At 45.0% G+C, this 24,389-nt stretch overlaps 1 protein-coding gene across 4 annotated transcripts in view; it reads left to right on the top strand.

Annotated features, from left to right (window-relative positions):
* The window catches only part of LOC120524909 (tensin-2-like), a 218,250-nt gene that overhangs the window by 172,265 nt on the left and 21,596 nt on the right, over positions 1–24,389 (top strand). For 3 of the 4 annotated variants that reach the window (XM_039746765.1, XM_039746768.1, XM_039746769.1), the window contains 14 exons: positions 5,547–5,585; positions 6,345–6,386; positions 13,520–13,569; positions 13,672–13,855; positions 14,253–14,303; positions 15,084–15,206; positions 15,284–15,348; positions 15,442–15,525; positions 16,122–16,234; positions 16,418–16,478; positions 16,643–16,718; positions 16,830–16,959; positions 18,214–18,279; positions 21,963–22,079. In XM_039746765.1, coding sequence (XP_039602699.1) covers positions 5,547–5,585; positions 6,345–6,386; positions 13,520–13,569; positions 13,672–13,855; positions 14,253–14,303; positions 15,084–15,206; positions 15,284–15,348; positions 15,442–15,525; positions 16,122–16,234; positions 16,418–16,478; positions 16,643–16,718; positions 16,830–16,959; positions 18,214–18,279; positions 21,963–22,079 — 1,201 coding nt within the window. The remainder of the gene's footprint in view (positions 1–5,546; positions 5,586–6,344; positions 6,387–13,519; positions 13,570–13,671; positions 13,856–14,252; positions 14,304–15,083; positions 15,207–15,283; positions 15,349–15,441; positions 15,526–16,121; positions 16,235–16,417; positions 16,479–16,642; positions 16,719–16,829; positions 16,960–18,213; positions 18,280–21,962; positions 22,080–24,389) is intronic. The other variant, XM_039746766.1, reaches the window with a different exon arrangement.

Here is a 24,389-nt window from a genome sequence, read left to right as displayed (position 1 = left end):
TTCTTTTCCAGTGGGCTGTCCGTCCATCCCTGTTAGTTCGTCCTTCCAGGTCTGATCCACTCTTCTGGCCGGGATGCCCGTAAAGCCCATGTGGCATCTACAACAGTTAGTCCCAAAGTGACCCTGAGCAATGCCCCTTCAGTTCCAAGCCCGCCCATGAGCTGTGCCCCTCATTCCCCAGCTCAGTCTACATATGTCCCAATGTGTACCTGAGCCATGTCTTCTCGACTGCAGTTCCTATTTTTAGAATCCCAGCATGTCCCAGGGTCCTGCCCACCCAGCACCCACAGATTTCTTAAGCTCTGTCTCCTCCCCATGTGTCCTACTTTTAGGTCCCCTCAGCTCCCAGAGTTTTCCTTTGTTGGATCTCCATGGCTTTCCGCCTGCTCTTGAGTTGGTACTGTCAACTGCTCAATTACGTGTGTCGCTGAGTCAGGGTAGGGTAAAGTGGCTCATTCCCACAATGCACCTGGTGGGTTCTCCAGCCCATCTCTTGCATGTCAGCCCCGCCCACCTCCTGTTACTTCACCTTCATGTGTTTCTGTTTCCTCTGCACATGACGTTACTCCAGCCTTGACTAACATGAATGGAGGCTTTGTAATGGCCACTGGTGGGGCATGGCCGCGGTCGTCAGCAGCACGAGCACAAAATGTCCACTGGGGGAGAAAAAAGGTCAGTAGTGCAGAATGCAGGCAGATCCTGTCCGGCAGCTGAGCGCAGTGAGGTGGACCGGCCAGCTGGCACAGGACATCCTGCTGTTTTAACGAGAAAGTCACTTAATGTAACGGTGGGTGGGGCTGAAGAGCCACTTATTTGGGGGGGCTGTTATAGTTTAAAACTAGGGAGCCTGCTTAGAAAGTGGGGGTCTCGTTCGCTTAAAGCAGACCACTTAGCACTATGGGCATCTCTTGTGTTCAGCTGTTAGGTGGGATGTTCACCATCAAAGGTGTTGTTTTTACTATAGTGGGCTTTTATTATTGAAGAGGGAGCGGGTGGTCTGTACTATGAAATGGATTTAGTGGGGAGGGGTACATGCTGCATTCGTGCCACTCATTAAGCATCCAACATGAAAGGCGCAATATTAAATAATATTCAAGTAGGTTCACAATTAAACTAAGAGCTTACAGAGAAGCACTAACTGCTGCTAAGAACACCCACCATGGCAGAATAATAGAAAGTGGCCATGACAACCCAAGGGTTTTGTTTTCTGTAGTTAATAAACTACTCGAACCCGCATCTGGCCCAACTACCTCCTCTACTGAAGTCTGTGAGGAATTCCTCCACTTTTTCCGTAACAAAATTAAAGATCTAAATAATTCAACTAACATAAATTCATCATCTGTTTATATCTCACCCTGCTTTCCCACTCCATTCAGCTCCTTCTCGAAGTTCTCACCAGTCACCTCTGCGTTTGTTAATGACCTGCTTTGTAAGATGAGGCCGACTACCTGTGTACTGGACCCCATCACCAACACACTACTACACAATCCTGCCTTCATGCCATAATCCCGACTGTTACAACAATAATAAACTCATCCCTTAACACTGGCTCTGTGCTTCTGTAACCCCAAAGTTAAAAAAGTCTGGTTGTGATGCTGACAATCGTAACAACTTCCGGCCTATTTCCCACTTACCTTTCCTCTCAAAAGCTCTTGAGCGTGTTGTAGCCTCCCAACTCGCCAATTACTTAACCACTAATAACTTGATGGAACCCTTTCAGTGGGGTGTCAGGGTGCAGCACGGCTGTGAAACTGCTCTGCTACGGGTAACCAGTGATCTGCTTATGGCAGCAGACTCTGGACAAACCAGCATATTCATTCTGTTAGACCTCAGTGCAGCATTTGACACTGTCAGACATGACATTCTACTGTTCAGAATGGAGAACATGCTGGGTATCTCTGGCACTGCCCTCCAGTGGTTCAAGTCCTATCTGACTGATAGGCAAGAGTTTGTTAGTCTTGGCAACAGCAGATCCAGCTCGGCGCCAGTCACACAAGGAGTTCCTCAGGGCTCTGTCCTCGGCCCTCTTCTCTTCGGTATTTATATGCTTCCCTTGGCCATATTATTCGTAGCTATGGACTGGGCTATCATTTTTATGCAGATGATACTCAACTCTACTTCAATGTTAAAAGTGGAACTTCATCAGAGCTTTCTCAGCTCACAACCTGCCTTAGTGAAATTAAAACCTGGATGGAGCAGAACTCTTTAAAATTAAATTGCAACAAAACTGAACTCCTGCAAATTGGGACTAAAATGCAACTTAATAAAATGAGCTCCTTCCCAGTCCATCTTGGCGGTGATCTCATCAGACCTGCCTCTACTGCAAAGAATCTTGGTGTCATCTTTGATTCCTCCCTCTCTTATTCCACCCACATAAAGCACATTAAGAAACTTTCTTACTTTCATCTCCGTCACATATCCCGTGTTTGCTCCTTCCTCTCCTTTTCTAAGGCTGAGAAACTTGTCTCATGCTTTTATCACATCCCACATCGATTATTGTAACTCGAGCTGGCAGGTGCCCTTCTAATCTTATATCACAGCTCCAGCTTATTCAAAACTCGTCTGCAAGAGTCCTACTCGAACCAGCAGCAGCGAGCACATCACACCCATCCTGCTCCGTCTTCACTGGCTCCCTGTGTCTTACAGAATCGAATATAAAATCCTACTAATAACCTACAAAGCCTTAAATAACCTCACGCCAAACTACATCAGTGACCTTCTCCATCACTATGTGCCTGCCCACTAAGGTCCTCTGATTCTGGCAATCTTGTTGTGCCCCACACTAATCTACACTCCATGGGTGACAGCAGGGCCTTCAGCTGTATAGCGAGTGCCCAGACTCTGGAATGACCTACCGAAGTTAATCAGGTCAGCGGACTCCATGAATTCTTTTAAAAAACAACTCGACACTCATCTGTTCAGGAAGGCTTTTAGCTCTACTTGACTTCATTCCCCTTCTCTCAGTTTACCTCCATGTCAAGATGCTCATGTAACCTGTGTGTGTGTGTGTGCTAAGCCATCAATTATGGTGTCTGTTAGGCTTTCTTTGAATTTACTGTTGTAATCGTCTTTATTTATTGATCTGGTTTGTTCAATGCTATACACTGTATACCCTGCCGTTCTCTCTTAAACTCTGTGAAGTGTCTTGAGCTTGGGAAAGGCGCTATATAAATAAAATGTATTATTATTATTAAGGGGTCTGGGTAGTGTTACATGTGGTATTTTGTAGGGGGTCTTTATTTAAATTGGGGGGCAGGTAATGTAAGGTAATCGGATCCCCCTTAAGCTAAGGGTACATTTAATGATACAGCATAGGGTATCTGGGCCTGCTAAACATCGTGGGGGTCTTTTTCAAAAGGGATGCTTGCTAAAATACAGAGCTTGACTTGAACAAAGGGGCTTTTGAATGTAATTAAATGTAATGTATCAAACTGTGTAGAATAAAGGGGGCCACTTAGCATAATGATGGGGTCACACGGGCTGTACGGCTCTTTAGAATGGTGTTCACCATGAAAGGCGCTATATACAGGAAATGCAGCTTTTATAATCCAGTGGGCTTTTACTGTTTTAGGGTTGCAGGGGGAGAACTGAGGGGATTTTAAGGGGCTTGCATCCATCCATCCATCTATCCTCTTCCACTTATCCGAGGTCGGGTCGCTGGGGCAGCAGCTTGAGCAGAGATGCCCAGACTTCCCTCTCCCCGGCCACTTCTTCCAGCTCTTCCGGGAGAATCCCAGGCTCCCAGGCCAGCCGGGAGACATAGTCCCTCCAGCGTGTCCTGGGTCTTCCCTGGGGCCTCCTCCCGGTTGGACGTGCCCAGAACACCTCGCCAGAGAGGCATCCAGGAGGCATCCTGATCAGATGCCCGAGCCACCTCATCTGACTGCTCTCAATGCGGAGGAGCAGCGGCTCTACTCTGAGCTTCTCACCCTATCTTTAAGGGAAAGCCCAGACACCCTGCGGAGGAAACTCATTTCAGCCGCTTGTATTCGCGATCTCGCTCTTTCGGTCACTACCCATAGCTCATGACCATAGGTGAGGGTAGGAGCGTAGATCGACTGGTAAATTGAGAGCTTTGCCTTACGGCTCAGCTCCTTTTTCACCACGACAGACCGATGCAGAGCCCACATCACTGCAGAGCCCGCACCGATCTGCCTGTCGATCTCACGCTCCATTCTTCCCTCACTCGTGAACAAGACCCCGAGATACTTCAACTCCTTGGGTCAGGATCTCTCCCCCAAACCTGAGAGGGGCTTGCATGCTGCATTGAAATCACTCATTAAGGTGCTATAAAAATAAAATGTTGCTTTAATATGGTGGCCTGTTATCTTTCAGTTTAGATTCAAAATTTAAACTAAGGGATCTTCTTGGTATTACAGGGATGAGGACCTCTAATGTACACTATGTGGCATTTTGCAGGGGGTCTATGTTTAAAAGAGTTCAAGGGGTCCTCCTTAAATTAAAAGCATATTTAATGACATCAAGGAGGTATTATGGGAAGTAAGGGCTGCTAAATATTGTGGGGGTGTGGTGTAGCGGGTCCACAGCTCATTGTGCAAAGGCCATTCGTTTTAAATAAATGATCGTGGCTTAGTGAGGGGACGTTGGGCCATAGTGGGCCGTGGGACGATCCGTAGGGTGTGGGCGTTTCTCACCTAGTGCACAGGTGAGGAACTGCCCACATTCATGATTGTCCCGCGGCTAATGCTGCAGCTGCTGTGGCCCTCGTCATTTTAAAAAGAAGCGCGAGTCGGTTTTAGAGGGGGGGAGAAAGAAACGATCGGAGGTAGAAAGGAAACGATCGGAGAGAATGAGGGAAGAGGACGGAGGTTACAGGGAGCGAGGAAGCAGGCGGTGTGTGCGTGTGGAGAGTGCGCGTTCGAGGGCAGCTGTATGGAAGCTGGGTGTTAGGCCAACACCCAGACGTTTGAGTTGAGGTTGCTCCCGCTGAGTGACCAGGTAGCGGGAGTGCCTAGAGGAAAGCGACGAGCCGCAGAAGGCCGGGAAAGGCAGCGGAAGTCGGGAGACTTGGTGGTGGAGTCCCAATATGTGCGTCCTGGCTATTGGGGTAATCAAGTCTCGGGGACTGGGATGAGTGCCATACCGGAGCCAGGGATCGGGAGGTCTCCAGTCTCGCGTGTGATGTAGGAGGGCAGCTGCAGAGAGCGTCTTGCCTGCTGCCTAAGCCCAAACGGGATAAGCAGGTGAGACGCTAACAGAAAACGCTAATAAACGATGCACCGGATTTGTTCTTGTTTTAAGACTGCTTCCTAGAGAAGATTTTAACCTCTCGTTTTAAAGGATTGTTTTTTCTATTGTTGTTTTATCCTCCACGTTCTTTTAATGGATTATTTATTTATTGAAGATCTGCACTATTTCTTGGAACACTGTTTTGTTTTGTTGACTGCTTTTAATAAAAGCACTATGGTCTTTTCATAAAAGGGGATATTGTATAAGCCATGACTCCACTTGCACTGGCACGCTAGAAATATGGGTGCTCCACCAGTCAGAAACCAAGATTCACTTTAAGCTTTATTCTGTTACAGGTGGTCACATCCTGCCAGCCAGCGCCCCCCTCTGACCTGGTAAGTATACCAATGAGACGTCGGGCACAGCTAGTTGTGACTTTTCATATCACTGAAGCTTAGGGGGGTTTGGTAGTGGTTAAGGCTTTGGACTGGTGGTTTCAAATCCCACTACTCACACTGTGTGACCATTTCACCTGCCTGTACTCCATTTGGAAAAACAAAAATCACCTTGGGTAAAGGTGAAAACCAATCAAGTATAATAAATAGCAAGTTAAGTTTGGCACAGGAGGTGGCATTTGTGCAAGGCCAGGCTGTCAAAGGATGCCAGTGCCCTCTTGTGGTCAAATAGCAGAATGTTTTTTAATTTGTGAAGACAGGAAGAAGAGTACATTATAAATTGAGGAGGAGGAGTACAGGGAAAGTCTCCCTCCAGATGGTACTTTCATCGGAGATTGTCACGTTGGCATGCTGACCCCCTTGAGGGCCGCTTAAGGCTTTTACCCTCTATGCTCCCAGTATGATGAGACGTCCAGTAGATTTAATGAGTGAGAAAGTCCGGACGTTCTCTCTCCCATGTAAGCTTTAACCAAAAATAGCAGCTGGAACATTCCAGTGTGGGGGGTGAGTTTTAGGGTTGGGGGTCTTGCTTGTTCTCATGAGAGCTCGTTGGCACTCAGGGAGAACAGAGTCAGGGCCTCACCGCCCAGCTGTGGAGTGGATCAGGAAGCTGATTTGTTGGTGTGAGTGACGGGGAGGGACCGCCGGGGTGAAAGCCTCTCGCTAACTTGCCACTGTGTGTTTCCTTCTCATTCCCAGCAGAGGCGAGGCACGGCCTCCTCAAGGCACAGCCAGCATCTGGTGAGTATCATCCACACCTTCCTGCCACTGTCAAGTCTGCCCTTGTCACGGAGGGTCACTCGGTTCACCTTGTAGAAGTGCAGTCTTATAAAAATAGCACTCAGAAAACTGAGAACTTAATAGGCCGGTAGGATGATAAGGTCTGTCCATTTTCTAAACAACACCAAATACCCCAGAATGACAAACCAAATGAAGGATTTTAGAACTCTCACCTTAACACGGGTATTCAGATCTTTTACTCGGTAGTCTGGCAGCCATTCCAGCCAGGAGTCTTCTTGGGTTTGACATGACGAGCTTCACACACCTGGGTTTGGGGACTTCCTGCCATTGTTTTCCAAAGATCCCCTCAGACTCTGGCAGGTTGGAAGCAGACCGTCGGTGGACGGCTATTTCCAGACTCTCAGTTCTGTTACTGGGCCACTCACATATTCCGAGAGTTGTCACTCAACCACTCCTGTACCGTAATTGCTTTGTTCTTGGAGTCACTGAGCAGTTCATGTGGTCCAAATCACCAGCAAATCATACAAGGTTTGAGGGAACCCTGAATGGGTGCCAGTGCTCTCATACGCAGTTTTGGGATGTGTGTGAAAACCCAGAGGAAAGTTCTCACAGACACGGAGAGAAGGTGCACACTTCACACGGACAAGCATCCGACAGGGCATTTGAACCCGAGACTCGAGAGTGCAGCAACACTCGCCATTGCCGTGCATGATATGAAATGATGGCTGATTGACAGATTGAAAGCTTTGTCATTATGCTCATTACATTAACACTGGGCAACACATTTTCCCCAACATTTTGCTTCCGGAACATGTTATAGTGATTATGATCGAGCATTTCACACTGAACAAAAATATCATTCAGCACACAGAAAGGTGGAGAAACGTGAAATGAACGCTCATTGAATTGAATTTGTTTGACTGTTTAGTGATCCTTACACATTCCATGAGCTCATCTGAACTGCTGTTGATTTTCGTTTGTCCTCCACACCTGACTCTTGTTGTTCCAAAGTCCAACAATGATGGATTCCACTCACCCTGATAACACTTTTCTATCATTGGCGATTATGATAGACACCTTCACACTGGACACAAATATGATTTCAGATTGACTGTATCACGTAGAAATGTTGAGAAACACGAAATTAACTTTTATTGAATTTAGTTTGTTTAACTGCTTAGTGATCCTTACACATTCCATGAGCTCAGCTGAACTTCTGTTGATGTTCGTTTGTCCTCCTACCGCTTACGCAAATATAATTTGATTGTTCCAGGGTCCAACACTGATGGATTCCACTCAGCCCTGATATCACTTTTCTATCACTGGTGATTATGATAGACACCATCGCACTGGACAGAAATATAATTTCATATTGGCTGTATTACACACGAAATGCGGAAAAACATCATATTAACTTTTCTTGAATTTAGTGTGTTTAACGCATAATGATGCTGACACATTAAGTTCAAATGAGCTCAAAATGTTTTGCTGTTGATTTTTGTTTGTTGTCAGCCTCTGATGCTTCTCATTTTACTTCGGACAGCATTGATGGATTCCACTCGCCTGATAACACTTTTTGTATAATAGACACCTTCACACTGGACAGAAATATAATTTGAGATTGGCCGTATCACATAGAAATTCGGAGAAACATGAAATGAACGTATATTGAATTTAGTTTGTTTAACTGCTTAGTGATCCTTACACATTCCATGAGCTCAGCTGAACTTCTGTTGATGTTCGTTTGTCCTCCACACCTGACTCTTGTTGTTCCAAAGTCCAACAATGATGGATTCCACTCACTCTGATGACACCTGATACACATACTGGACACAAATATAATTTCAGATTGAATGTATCACGTAGAAATGTTGAGAAACACGAAATTAACTTTTATTGAATTTAGTTTGTTTAACTGCTTAGTGATCCTTCACATTCCATGAGCTCAGCTGAACTGTTGATGTTCGCTTGTCCTCCCAAAGGGTCCAACACTGAATTCCACTCGCCTGATATCACTTTTCTATCAGCAATTTGATAGCGCACTGGACACAAATATAATTTCAGATTGACCATATCAGACAGAAATTTGGAGAAACATGAAATGAACATTCATTGAATTTAATTTGTTTAACTGTTTGGTGACATGAAGATGCTTCCTGTTCCAGTGTCCAACAATTGTCGGGCAGCATTGATGGATTCCACTCGCCCTGATACCACTTGTCTGTCATTGGTGATTATAATAGACAGCTTCACACTGGACAGAAATATAATTTCATATTGGCTGTATTACACAGAAATGTGGAGAAACATCATATTAATTTTCTTGAATGTAGTGTGTTTAACCGCTTAATGATGCTGACACATTGAGTTCAAATGAGCTCAAAACATTTTTGTTTGTCGTCAGCCTCTGATGCTTCTCAGATGTCAGACAGCATTGATGGATTCCACGCCCTGATAACACTTTTCTATCGTTGGCAAATATGATAGACAGCTTCGCGACTGGACAAAAATATAATTTCAGATTGGCGTATCGTAGAAATGTGGAGAAACATTGAACGTGTATTGAATTTAGTTTGTTTAACTGCTTTAGTGCTCCTTACACATTCCATGAGCTCATCTGAACTGCTGTTGATTTTCGTTTGTTCCACATCTGAAGTTTCTCGCTCCAGTGTCCAACAATTGTCAATCAGCATTGATGGATTCTACCTGCCCTGATATCATTTTTCTGTCATTGGTGATTATGATAGTTGGACACAAACAGAAGTTCAGATTGACTGTATCACACAGAATTTTGGAGAACATGAAATGCACATTTATTGAATTTAATGTGTTTAACTGCTTAGTGATCATTACACATTCCATGAGCTCAACTGAACTTCTGTTGATTTTCGCTTGTGTCCAACATTGATGGATTCCACTCGCCCTGATAACACTTTTCTACCGTCGGTGATTATGATTGATTCGCACTGGACACAAATATAATTTCAGATTGACTGCATCACATAAAGGAGTCCCAAAATTACACATTCCATGAGCTCAGCTGAACTGAGCAATATTTTAAAAATAATGAAGGTTTCTGTTGATGTTCGTTTTTGTCCTCCACACCTGACTCTTGTTGTTCCAAAGTCCAACAATGATGGATTCCACTCACTCTGATGACACTTTTCTGTTATTAATGACTATGATACACATTGGCGTATCACATAGAAATTAGGAGAAACATTGCGTATATTGAATTTAGTTTGTTTAACTGCTTAGTGGACACAAATATAATTTCAGATTCACTTTTCTGTTATTAATGACTATGATACACAGCTTTGCATTGGACACAAATATAATTTCAGATTGAATGTATCACGTAGAAATGTTGAGAAACACGAAATTAACTTTTATTGAATTTAGTTTGTTTAACTGCTTAGTGATCCTTACACATTCCATGAGCTCAGCTGAACTTCTGTTGATGTTCGTTTGTCCTCCACACCTGACTCTTGTTGTTCCAAAGTCCAACAATGATGGATTCCACTCGCCTGATATCACTTTTCTATCACTGGTGATTATGATAGACACCTTCGCACTGGACAGAAATATAATTTCAGATTGACCATATCACACAGAAATTTGGAGAAACATGAAATGAACATTCATTGAATTTAATTTGTTTAACTGTTTGGTGATCGTTACACATTCCATGAGCTCAACTGAACTGCTGTTGATTTCCGTTGTCCACCGCACTTGATGCTTCCTGTTCCAGTGTCCAAGAATTGTTGGACAGCATTGATGGATTCCACTTGCCCTGATACCACTTGTCTGTCATTGGTGATTATAATAGACAGCTTCACACTGGACAGAAATATAATTTCATATTGGCTGTATTACACAGAAATGTGGAGAAACATCATGTTAACTTTTCTTGAATTTAGTGTGTTTAACCGCTTAATGATGCTGACACATTGAGTTCAAATGAGCTCAAAATGTTTTGCTGTTGATTTTTGTTTGTCGTCAGCCTCTGATGCTTCTCAGTTCAATGTCAGACAGCATTGATGGATTCCACTGCCCTGATAACACTTTTCTATCGTTGGCAAATATGATAGACAGCTTCGCACTGGACAAAAATATAATTTCAGATTGGCGTATCACGTAGAAATGTGGAGAAACATGAAATGAGCGTGTATTGAATTTAGTTTGTTTGACTGTTTAGTGATCCTTACACATTCCATGAGCTCATCTGAACTGCTGTTGATTTTCGTTTGTCCTCCACATCTGAAGTTTCTCGTTCCAGTGTCCAACAATTGTCAATCAGCATTGATGGATTCTACCTGCCCTGATATCATTTTTCTGTCATTGGTGATTATGATAGACAGCTTCACACTGGACACAAATAGAATTTCAGATTGACTGTATCACACAGAATTTTGGAGAACCATGAAATGCACATTTATTGAATTTAATGTGTTTAACTGCTTAGTGATCCTTACACATTCCATGAGCTCAACTGAACTTCTGTTGATTTTCGTTTATCCTCCGCACCTGACACTTTTCGTTCCAGTGTCCAACATTGATGGATTCCACTCGCCCTGATAACACTTTTCTACCGTCGGTGATTATGATTGATTCGCACTGGACACAAATATAATTTCAGATTGACTGCATCACATAAAGGGAGTCCCAAAATTCACGCAAGATTTGAATTTGGCCCCATTTGTGTGGTAAAGTGTTGCCAACGAAAAAAAAGACAGCGTGACAGCTGACAGTTCAGGGTTATTAAAAATGGAGCGCTACACGAAAGAACAACGCGCTTTCATTATTGAGCAATATTTTAAAAATAATGAAGGTTTGGCAGCTACAGTTCGAAATTTTCCTGGTCGTGTAATTTCCCGTTTTGGTGATCAGAATTGGCCACCCAGATCATGCGATTTAAAGCCTTTGGACTTTTTTCTTTGGGGTTTTTTGAAGTCTAAGGTTTTTCCCATCAAGTCCACGACCACCCACGCCTTGAAGGAGGAAATTGAGCACTGTATCAACGAAATTCAGCCACATTTATGCAAAACGGTCATGGAAAATTTCGACAAAAGAGTGAATTTAATTGGTTTACTGTTTAGTGATCCTTACACATTCCATGAGCTCATCTGAACTGCTGTTGATTTTCGTTTGTCCTCCACATCTGAAGTTTCTCGTTCCAGTGTCCAAGAATTGTTGGATCAGCATTGATGGATTCTACCTGCCCTGATATCATTTTTCTGTCATTGGTGATTATGATAGACAGCTTCACACTGGACACAAATAGAATTTCAGATTGACTGTATCACACAGAATTTTGGAGAACCATGAAATGCACATTTATTGAATTTAATGTGTTTAACTGCTTAGTGATCCTTACACATTCCATGAGCTCAACTGAACTTCTGTTGATTTTCGTTTATCCTCCGCACCTGACACTTTTCGTTCCAGTGTCCAACATTGATGGATTCCACTCGCCCTGATAACACTTTTCTACCGTCGGTGATTAATGATTCGCACTGACACAAATATAATTTCAGATTGACTGCATCACATAAAATCCCAAAATTTCAGATTGAATTTGGCCCCATTTGTGTGGAAAGTGTTGAGAAACGAAAAAAATTAGCGTGACAGCTGACAGTTCAGGGTTATTAAAACTGGAGCGCTTAGAAAGAACCTTACACATTCCATGAGCAATCAGCTGAAATAATGAAGGTTTGGATACAGTTCGAAATTTTCCTGGTCGTGTAATTTCCCGTTTTGGTGATCAGAATTGGCCACCCAGATCATGCGATTTAAAGCCTTTGGACTTTTTTCTTTGGGGTTTTTTGAAGTCTAAGGTTTTTCCCATCAAGTCCACGACCACCCACGCCTGAAGGAGGAAATATGATTTCTGTATCAACGAAATTCAGCCACAAATTTGCAAAACGGTCATGGAAAATTTCGACAAAAGAGTGAATTTAATTGGTTTAACTGTTTGGTGATCGTTACACATTCCATGAGCTCAACTGAACTGCTGTTGATTTCCGTTGTCCACCGCACTTGATGCTTCCTGTTCCAGTGTCCAAGAATTGTTGGACAGCATTGATGGATTCTACTCGCCCTGATACCACTTTTCTGTCATTGGTGATTATAATAGACACCTTCACACTGGACAGAAATATAATTTGAGATTGGCCGTATCACATAGAAATTCGGAGAAACATCATGTTAACTTTTCTTGAATTTAGTGTGTTTAACGTATACTGAAGCCATGAGGCCATTTACCCGATATGCTATTCCATACATAACCCTATACTGTATACTTTATGAATCAATTAAAATGTACAATTTTTTATAAAACATGTGTTCTCTATCAAAATTACTTCCATGAATTTTGGGACACCCTCTAGAAATGTGGAGAAACATGAAATGAACATTTAGTGTGTTTAGCCACTTAATGATGATGCTGACTCTTTCAGTTCAGCTGAGCTCAAATGTTCTGCTGTCGATTTTCATTTGTCCTCGGCTACTGATGCTTCTTCTGATGCTTCCCAGGGATGTCACTGAGGCCCAAAGCCAGACACAACTACACAGAGACAATCCCAGGTTCAAAGACACCTGTATTTTATTTTCACAAAGTACCTTCTTCTCCGCATTGCATAATCCACTGGTTTCCTTTTCTTTCTCCTTGCTCCTCCCAGGTGAGTGTTGTCCTTCTCCTGTCCTGACCTCAACTCCCCATTCAAAGTGGAGGACTCTCTTTGAATCCGACCTGAGAGTACTTCTGCTGTCCAAACCATTGTCTCCAGGAAGCCCTTCCTAGTCAAGTAGACCACCATTTTATAATCAGCAGGCCAACGTCTATAAAACACCCCCAAAAGTGTTCTGGAAGTAAAATCTTGGTTGTCCAGTGTGTGACAGCAATAGACAGCAAGCCTTGCGACAGTCCATACAATGAACGGTGATATCAGTTTCAAGCTCTGAGTGTTTCAATGTGTCTCATTTTGCTTGTTATTATAAAAGTAACTGCATATCTGCACTATGAAAGGCGCTATATAATTTCAAGATTGCGCTCCTTGAGATACGCCAATGGAGTCTCCTGGTGTAGAGATCTAGAAGCTGATTAAAAATAATCATCATGTCCTTCATTTCAGGGGTCGGTCAAGTCTCTGAATTACCCCAAGCAGAGGAGCACCCTCCCCAGGTACGTAAATGCCACAAGCCTCCTTGGCAGTTATCACCTTTGTCTGCCCATCTGTCCCACCCTTTCTCTGGTTTCTCACGTTTGTTTTTTTTTTGTATAAAGGAGCTTCAGTCTGGACCGAGTCATGGACAGGGTCATGGAGCGACATTATGACTTCGACTTGACCTACATCACAGAGAGGATCATATCCGTCTTCTTCCCATCAGTCCTGGAGGAGCAGCGCTACCGTGGTAACTTGAAGGAAGTGGCAGCCATGTTGAAGTCTAAGCATGAGGATAAGTACCTGGTAGGTGCATCGGGCACTGTATACACTGGCCGTTACAAGCATTCGTTTTCAAACCTTGCTTAATCCAATCAGTGCTGGGATGGGGTATGGTGCCTATCCTGGAAGCATTGGGTGGACAGGCTACCAGTTCTTCTTGGGGTCCACTCACTCCCTGAGTGAGGCCAATTTAGGTTTACCAAGAAACCCAACCTTCACTGGGAATTCCATATAAGTTTCATTCCATACACAAATAGATGGGCACTTTACATCTCATTGCTGGTGAGGAGGGGTCCTGCCGCTTGTCTGGCATGCATACTAAAAGAATCCAATGCAGACATGTCAAGTGGAGGGACTCATTGTAAATTAGAAGATGGAGAGTTGAAGTGTTTTCCTAAGCCTCTGTCCTCTTCTCCTCTAGCTCTTCAACTTATCTGAGAAGAGACACGACATCGGCCGCCTGAACCCTAAGGTAAGACGTGAAGCATTTTTGAAAGGTGTGGAGGAGTTCCAAAATGACCTCACCTGATGTAGTTGAAGATAAACTCACAGAGTGTTTGGGTATTCTGGATGGATGGACGGACCCCGAGAGTGAGTGCTGCCTAGACCTGGCACTGTGCTGGAGCTGCTGTCACAGTATTCTGGAATGATCTTCTGAGGGGCCGCACTATATACCCTCTGTTGTCGACAAATGGTAATGAAAGAGTGCAAAAGAAATGATGGGGGTGCCAACTGGGCCACCCCATTTACTGACAGAACAGGGGGAAAAATAAATAACAGGTGCGTCATGGCGCTATAATAAACGTAAAGCTATTAGCTAAGGAAAGAGCAGTCAAGCTTATGGATTGGAGCTCCGCCTCCTGCTTTTCTAGCTCATGGACCTGTAGGGGGCGGGGTTAGTTGCCCTCATTGGGTATGTTCTTGGAGCGGTGGGTGGAAAAAGGCAGGAGAGTTAGTGATCACGCCCCCTGGTGTCCTGGGGTGGTAGTGCTTACCTTTGATGGGCCCGGAGGTGACCCTCAGACACACATGCACAACACCCCGGGTATTGTGGTGGATTGTCATTCTAGATTGGCCCTCTTAAACTTAAATTTGATGATCCATACAAATTCTTTCTGGAGTGACTATGGCAACTGCTCTGCCAGACTGCTGTTTGTTGTTCTTTTCATTATGGTGAGGGTGAGCTTCGGTAGGCTTCACAGAAGTGGTAGCAGGGGTCTTCACCAGCTGGGTGTTTCCTCTGTTGTTCCAGGTTCAGGATTTTGGTTGGCCAGACCGCCACACTCCACCACTAGACAAGATCTGTGCCATCTGCAAATCCATGGAGACCTGGCTGACCTCTGACCCCCAACACGTGGTGGTGCTTCACTGCAAGGTGTGTGGAGAGATAGGGGGTCCTGCTTTTATAACATCAGCTGCTTGAGACCTGACACCCTGTCTTGCTTTTTGTAGGGTAACAAAGGAAAAACGGGGGTGATCATCGCAGCCTATATGCACTACAGCAAGATATCTGCAGGGTAAGAGTGTGCCCACGGATGCCATCGTGATTGGCGTTTTGCTTAGGAAGTGACACAGATCTCATTGTTACTTCTCTTCTTTGGCTCTCTCAGAGCAGACCAGGCCCTCAGCACACTGGCCATGAGGAAGTTCTGCGAGGACAAGGTGGCCACATCAATGCAGCCTTCCCAAAACAGGTACCCATCTACCCAGGTCCTATGTGCCAGTGGAAAGAATAGGAAAACTACTGTGTGGGGAATTTGTAAATGGAGGCATCGGCGGGGAGGGTCGGTGTGTTTACAGCTTGACCTCCACCATGTATGTGAAGTGACCATTGGGTTAACCCCAGTACCAATAAGCAATGTGCCAGTGCAAGTGTGGCACTGCAGAAAGGAAGCGGCCCTTGGCAAATGAACCGGTGGTAGGCAGGTCATTTTGTTAACGGATGAGGAGGAGACCTCGGCCAAGGTGGCAGCCTGCAAATGAATTCTCTGGACTTGCATCCCAGTAGCTGTGATAAAATAAGAAACCCACCCAAACTTGCCAGCAGGATGAGAAGATTATAGGAAAGCTGGCATGTGAATAAAGTGGCCGTGTCGGTGACGGGCCTGCCAGTGCTTAAATATATGAAGTCAACAAGGTCATCAAAGGGGGATTTTCCAGGGTGCCAAGTGGGTTACAAGTAAATCTGTTGTGTTAAAGGAGTGATCTTGCCTGCTTTGCCAGTTGTAGCTACAGGCATAAGTGAAGTCTCTTAGCTGCTCCCTGAGATCATCCCCTGATGTCTTCACAGGTATGTCTACTACTTCGGAGGTCTGCTCTCTGGGACGATTAAGATGAACAGCAGTCCTCTGTTCCTGCACCAAGTCCTCATCCCAGCAATCCCCAATTTTGAGCCCAATGGAGGTGAGCTACCCTGGCTGACCGTGCACTGCCCTGCATGCTCTGGCCCGACTGGCTTACTCGTAATGTGGCATGCAGCTGTGTTGCTTCACCTGGTCCAGCCCAGTTGTTGGTTGATTTGTTTGTGTCTCACCTGCGGATCTCTCTAATCGCTTTATCTGGTCCCATCATCCTCTTCTGTTTCAGGCTACTTCCCCTTTCTGAAGATCTACCAGTCCATGCAGCTCGTCTACACGTCAGGAATTTAGTGAGTATCGAGGCGAATGTTCTCACTGGTCAGCTGCTGGCTTTGTGTCTCCGTCACAAATGCTGCCCTTGGCTCGCCCTCACTGGGTGGACCACCTTAGTCGAGGGAGGTGAGGATTGGATTGGCACAGCCCAGGCTTATACCCGCTATGTGTTTCTCCTTAGCAACGCTCAGAACCAGGGAAACCGGAAGTTGTGTGTGACCGTCGAGCCAGCACTCCTACTGAAAGGTGACATAATGGTGAGTAGTTTGCCATCAGAGTAGCCACAGGGTCCACATACTGTAAGTGTCCCTACATGGGTTGAATTAACAGGGGGGGCCCACCTGACCGTGCTTGTTCTCCACCTACAGGTGAAGTGCTATCACCGTCGTACAAAGTCTCCAGACCGTGACGTGGTCTTCAGGGTGCAGTTCCACACTTGCACCATCCATGGAGCCCAGCTGTGGTTTGGGAAAGGGGAGCTGGACGACGCTTGTGCAGGTACCTGCCGTTTGCTGCTCAGAATGGCCCGAGCCTCCCACCACCTACAGTGGATTCAGGAAGAACTCGGATGGGGGGGGCCTCCATTTTCTACACACTTTATCCTGTTGAAGGTTTAAATTGAACACATTGATGATTAACACCCGTCAAGCCACATTCGGTAACCCATAACGGCGAATTGAGAACGTGTTTCCAGGATGGTGTGCAAATTTTTTACGAATCAAAAACTGAAATCTCTTCTTCCTAAAGGTATTCAGACCCCTCAATTCAGTACTTCGTGGAAGCCCCTTTAGCAGCAATTCCACCTTCAGAGTCTTTGTGGTGTGACCACAAGAGGCCGCCAGAGAGCCCTAAACCACAGTCCCAGCAATATACCAGACGTGTAATAGAAGTAAATCCGAGACTTTTGTTCCTTGTTTCAGGCACCTTCTCACAATCCTCTTGTCTAATTACAGTAGTAGTAATAATAAGTCACTAACTATCCAATAAATGATCCCTTCCTCCTTCTTGGTCTCTGCCGAGTATTTCCCGCTGCCTCCCAACACCAACTCGCCCATCTGTAGCAGTGGGCTTCCTTTTATGTCGGACCCGGGAATGCTTATGGTATCATTCCGTCCCCTCTAGGAAGCACTTCCAGGTCATAGACAAAGTAGGGTGGGCCTCCCCTGTCAGTGCCCTCTGCTGATCCCGAGTGAACCCCGACAGGTCACCCACCTGCAGCTAAGCATGCTCAGGCCCAGCCGGGACTTGGTTGGGAGACCAAGCAGGGCAAGTTTGGTTTGCTGATAGAAGAGGTGTTGGCAAGGCCAGCAGGGGACGCTAACCCTGTGGTGTTTGTGTGTGGATCCCAATGCCCCAGTGCAGTGACCGGGATACCAGATTGTAAAAAATGGCACCGTTCTTCGAATGGAATATAAATAAAAAAATCATAGACTCCCTGTCCTTGGGCTTCCTTCATAAAGTGTAGGGTCTATCCAGATATCCTGGCTAAATTTCCCACCATGGCCTTGTCATTGTGTCCCCCTAATCATCCCCTGTCTCTGATTGGCTAATTATCTCTCACTCCTTCACCACCTAACAAGTAGTGTGTGGTGAGCGTACTGGCGCAAGCGTGGCTACCGTCACGTCCTCCAGGTGGGCTAGTAGTGAGAAGAGAACCATATAAACATAATGTCTTCTTCTTCAGTGACAGTGACCTCAGACGGGTAGCTTGGTTTCATTGACGTCTCTTTCTTATTCTGTTTGTCGATGCAGATGACAGATTTCCAGCTGATGCGAAGGTGGAATTCATTTTCTCTTCAGGGCCTGAGAAGATTAAAGGTGAATTCTTTCTTTCTTTCTTTCTTTCTTTCTTTCTTTCTTTCTTTCTTTCTTTCCCGAGTTTCCCTCTTGCCACAAACACTTGGAATGGCAAGCTGGACTGTCGTGTGGAGCTGTGACGCTCCGGGTTGGCTCCACACTACCTTCTTGAAATCCACATTGTCGATAATCGCCATAACCGAGTTGAACTGAGTAGATGAGGACTGTGGAAGAAACGACCGTCAACCCCCCTGGGTGACCTAAAACCTCCAAGGGAAAACAAGGCAGGAGGAAGTTTAAATCATAACCCATTTATTCTCTTCGAGAGAGGGAGCACTGCTATTACCGGACGCTGTAACTGGACGCACACAGCCTTCTGTAACAAGATGCACGCCTTTACTGCTAGTTGAGGTGTAAAAGGTAACAGAATTAGATCACTTACATCATATAAAGTTTCTTATCATCATTGGCTGCTTCCAGTTGCTAGCCAGACACGGGGCAAAATGAAGCGTACTAAATGACAAGTAAACACGGTCAGCAAAAAACACATCAACAACAACATTTATTTATATACAAAAAAATGTACCTCAAAGTGCTTTACAAAATGAAGAATAGAAAAATAAAAGACACAGTAAGAAAATAAAATAAGTCAACATTAATTAACACGGGATGGACAGAAAGGATTTGATGATGATGGTCACGTAGACTTCTGGCTTTCAGTCCATCAATGATCATTAATGTCCAGCATGTCCGTGTTTGCTTTGCCATTTTCAGCTCCTTTCTTTATTGACGCCGTCCTCATACAGCAAATCAACAGCCCAATGGAGTCCGCTTGCATCCCGTCTCAGCTGCCCTAAGTTTACCGAGAAGCGCTTTTACATTATATAGTGCACTTTGCTAAATGTGCTTAATTACTTTAAGATATAAAACCCAGATCTCACAACTATTAATTCATTAATTAATTTGAATCCATTTTATAAATCCTTTAAATTCCCAATTTTATCTGTTGGAACTGTATGTACCATCTCGCCTCCTCAGTTCAGCAGACCCCACGACGCAAACTCCGAGGGGATCGGACTTCTTCAGTTGCAGCTCCAAAACGATTTGCCGTTGCACGTGAGGCGGCTCCTTCACTTGCTGTCTTATTTAAAAATCTACGTGTACTCCCTGGCCTTTGACCCAGTATGAGATGTTGATAGTCTTTCTACTTGTTATTCTGAATCTCTTCAGCTCTTATGTGTTTCTGTTTCTTTTCCCCTTTGGTTATTGTATGCCTGATATGTTGGGTTTTATTGTACAGCACTTTGCTCAGCCTTCATGTTGTTTTTAAAGCGCTTCATAAATAAACTAGCCGTCCCCCGCGACTTCGCCCACGTATTAGTGATGCAGGACAGTGAGGAGGCCCCGCCCAGCTCTCTACTCCTGACGTCACGCTTGCCCCTCCCCTCGGCCCACAGCCTCTGTCTCTGATTAGCGTGAATAAATCACTATAACAAGTGAACTATGATACACTGTACTTAGCTCGACTAGAGAAGTCGCAAATTGTTCAAGCAAATTCTAGAAAAATACCCAATCTAAATCCGTTAAGTAGTTCTGTTGTTCGCTAACTAAGCGGAGTTAAGGCTACACCCCGAGGCAGATGCGTGTGTGAGCAGGGCCCCACACCACATGAGTCTCTCTCGGATTTGTGCTCATAAATTGAACTCTGATTCTTAGCGCGATGAGAAGGTCGCAAAATCAACGGAATGTTCAAGCAAATTATAGAAAAATAAAAAATCTAAATCCGTTAAGTAGTTCTCTCGTTCGCTAACTGAAGCAGAGTTAAGGCAGACGTGTGAGTGAGGAGGGCCCCGCTGCCCGATGAGTCTCTCTTGGATTCGCCCTAATAAATCGAACTATGATACTTCACGCGATGAGAAATTTCGCAAAATCAACGGAATGTTCAAGCAAATTATAGAAAAAAAACAACAGATCTAAATGTGTGAATGAGAGGGAGGTCGGTGGAATGGCGAGGGTGAGGGAGTAGAGATGGTGAAGGTGGAGGAGTTTAAATACTTGGGATCAACAGTACAGAGTAATGGGGATTGTGGACGAGAGCTGAAGAAGAGAGTGCAGGCAGGGTGGAGTGAGTGGAGAAGAGTGTCAGGAGTGACTTGTGACAGATGGGTATCAGCAAGAGTGAAAGGGAAGATCTACAGGACGGTAGTGAGACCAGCTATGGTATATGGGCTGGAGACGGTGGCACAGGAGACAGAGCTGGAGGTGTCAGAGTTAAAGATGCTAAGATTTGCATTGGGTGTGATGAGGATGGACAGGATTAGAAATGAGGACATTAGAGGGTCAGCTGAAGTTGGTTGACAAAGTCAGAGAGGCGAGATAGCGTTGGTTTGGACATGTGCAGCGGAGGAGAAATCATGAGTATAATGAGAGAAGGGTGCTAAGGATAGAGCTGACAGGCAAGAGGAGAAGAGGAAGGCCTAAGAGAGGTTTTATGGATGTGGTGAGAGAGGACATGCAGGTGATGGGGGTGACACAGTAAAATGACGAGGACAGGAAGATATGGAACCAGATGATCCGCTGTGGCGACCCCTAATGGGAGCAGCCGAAAGAAGAAGAAGAAATCCGTTAAGTAGTTGTGTTGTGAAAAGCGGACAGACATACAAACGGATCTAAAAAAACTATAAGAAATTTCACTCTTGGACCACAAAATTTTTCAAACCGTTTCTTAGCGAGCACCTATGGGCCAAGGGTAACCTGCATTCCAATTTTCAATTCCCAAGTCCTGATGGTTCGGGAGGTTTCGTGATGAGTGAGTCTGTGGTATTTGGCTTTTATATATATCAATAAATAAAATGGAATAATAAATAAAATTAATTAATTTGTCTTGTTATGGTATTTTTTACCGCATAGCAAGGAGTTTAGGCGCATCAGTGCTTAGTGCTTTTATTAAAACAATCCAAATAAAGAGTGCAGTGCAATTCTTCTTTAAATAAATCAATAATCCAATACGAGAGATTAAAACAAGCCGATAAATGAATCCATAACTAATCCATGAAGCTGAGGTTGAAATGCACGAGCCCTGGTGCATCCTTCTAAAACTGACCCTGTTGGGGTCTCACAGCGTGGAGAGGCACAGACAAGCCTCTGATCTACTCGGGGACCCCCTACTGCATCTACAGGGCGCCTCCAAGCCCCCACTTGGCCTTGCGTGGCAGTCATTCAGGGTAGATGCCAGTCATTTCCTTCAGTAACCCTCAGGCCCATCTCGAGCGCCGGCCACACACTCCATCCCCACTTCCTTCTGTCACGCTGGCTCTCCTGGCACTCCTGCCCTTATTCTTCACCCATTACCCTCTGCTCTCTTTTCGTCTCTAAAACCTTTTTTCTGTTTCCCCCCCTCATGTCCTCCTCTTACACTGGCTGGATTGGGTGAAGGTGTGCCACAATGAGACACCTGACTTGACACTCAGTGTGCCAGTGATCACCCCAACCATCCCCGGAGTGGGGCACACTTACGCACACCCGCGCCCGACTCTGAGCCTGTACGCTACCGGGAGTTGGTGATCTATTTAAATAAAGCCCTGCGCCACAGACCACTCATCACAGATGTCACCAGGGCGCCTGTCATTTATTTGTGCTCCAGATCTCTTCAGATTGCTTCCTCTATTTGTAAAACCGTTGCAATTATGTGTTTAATTTTGCAGGTCGGGACGTAATCAAGAATGACCCAGCAGTCAGTGTGGACTACAACACCTCCGACCCGACGGTGCGCTGGGACTCGTATGAGAATTTCAACCTGCATCACCAAGACAGCTTGGAAGGTAAGATGTCACCCTGGTGTTCCCTTGACCCCAAAAAATGAACTGAAGAAACGCTCCTTGGGGAGTTCAGGGGTACACTGCATTGGCATCACCCCCGTATTTATTAACGCTTTCAGGGCTGAAGTTGACGGTAATTGTCTGTAAGCTTTGACAAAACTCGCCATTACGTTTTACGTTGGACCTTCTTGCTCTGTGGCTGGGATCAGAGGTGACCTGCTTTATGCCACCCCAGTTGACAGCTGGCATTGTGCAGAGTGAACTTAGACCTGAGTGCAGCTGCTTGGCCATGCAGGCCCATTTAATGAAGCTCCCGGCGCTCAGTTGTTGTGCTGATGTTGCTTCCAGAGGCACGTAGTTTGGAAGTTTTGTCTTGAGTGATGCCACAGATGACAGTCGATTTTTACACACTTTAGCACTCGGTGGCCCCACTCTGCCAGTTTGTGGGGTCTACCACTTCATGGCTGAGGTGTTGTTGTTTCTCCATGTCTTCCACTTCACCTACTGTGCAGTTGAGTGGGCAGATCTAGCAGAGCAAAACATTTCACATACTGACTTGTGGCAAAGGTGGCATCCCATGACAGTGCCAGGTTTAATGCCAATGAGCTCTTCAGGATGAGCCATTGTTGGTCCATGAAGATTTCATGGCTATGTGCTGATGTGATGAGTCCATTAACAATAAAGCACCCGAACTCAACCATTTCGAGGGGGGTCCATGTACTTTTGGCCACAGAGTGTAAGTCACCGCAGGTTTTTGGAGACCATCTTTCTTAATTAGTAACCAATCACCACTCTTAAGTGTTATTATTATTATTTGTTTCCACCTCAGCAGCCAAACAACGACAAGATGCAACGTGAGTTCAACGCCTGACCAGCCAACTCAGGGGGTCTCAGGCTCTGTTCCTGTAGGCCACCATTTTCACTCCAACCAGATTCTTAATTCAAAGTCCCTTCTTGCCGATGCCGACACGCGTTATTGAAGTCAACGTCTTCTCAAAGCTCTCCGCCAGCCACACAAGACGTGTTACACGATTGGTGTTGCTTAGTCCCCCGGGACACATCGAAATTCCTCGGACCTGCAATTCTTTTTTTAATCCCCTCAGATATTTGATTGATTCAGATATTGTATGGTAGACACTCGGGTCTTGAGGTTGCCCGCTTTGGCGTCTCGTTGTTGTTTTGCTGCTGGTTAAGGGAAGAACAAGAGAATGAATGGCTCGGGATCTTCAGAGACGTCCACTTGGATGAAAGCACATGAAGTCAAGTCCATTATCACTCATTAAGAGAGCGGCCATCAACAACAATAACATTAACTTCTAGAGCACATTTTCATATAAGTGATGAAGCTCAAAGTGCTTTACAAGAAGAATAAAAATAAGATAAGTAACAAAGAATAAAAGTAAGGTCTGATGGCCAGGAGAATGGAAAAAAATAACTCCAGGGAGCTAGAGGAAAAAAAAAAAAAACAAAATCTGCAGGGGTCCCGAGACAACCCAGCCCCCAAAAACCTGCAGCCAGTGTAGCCAACAAGGCTATGAGGTTGACATCTCGTTTTTCATCTTTGTTGATTATCTTCATCTGAATCGAGCGCTCCCTCCCTCCGCGGTTTGTCTGCATCTCTAAATCCCATTCTTCTGGGAGGGCAGGTGGTCTCGCAATAATTCACCACAAAGACCTAAAATTATCCCCGATTCCTCTCCTAGAGTTTCCTTCCTTTGAATTGTTAACTGCGGGCCTTCACCTGCTATAGTTGCTGTTTTATATGGACCTCCTAAACAATTCACTGTTTTTGTTCCGGAACTTTCTACTGTTTTAATCACTTTGTGTACGATGTCTCATAATGTCATCCGCATGGGTGATTGTAACATACACTTTTTAATTTTAATGAAATCCTGGACTGTTTTCCAACTTATAACAAAGGTCATATTTTAGCCTTAGTTTACTGCTCTGGCATCAAACCTCACATCTCGGGTGTGACACCATAAATCGATCGAGCTGAAGGTCTTATCACAGTTCAGCGACCAAATCGTGTCGAGTTCTTCTTCAATCCAGCATAACCACAACAGAGCAACGTCCCTGAGCAAGTTACAGACTGCGGCTGTGCTGGAGCCAATTCGGGACTCGGCCATGCCAAACCGTACTTAACCTCTTCATTCCATACCCACCCTACACTCAAGCTCCCCAGTCGACAGTAAAAACAAACAAGTTGGGCACCAAGAAAAGGTTCAGTATGTAAAAAAAAAGGAAAGAAAGAAAGAATTTTTAAGTTAGACTGTCAAACTGCTTCTTCTGTCCAAGTCTTCTGAAGCATTT

Source organism: Polypterus senegalus, chromosome 3 (genome assembly GCF_016835505.1).
Source record: "Polypterus senegalus isolate Bchr_013 chromosome 3, ASM1683550v1, whole genome shotgun sequence".
Lineage (NCBI taxonomy): Eukaryota > Metazoa > Chordata > Cladistia > Polypteriformes > Polypteridae > Polypterus > Polypterus senegalus.
This window is presented reverse-complemented; position numbering and strand designations above follow the sequence as displayed.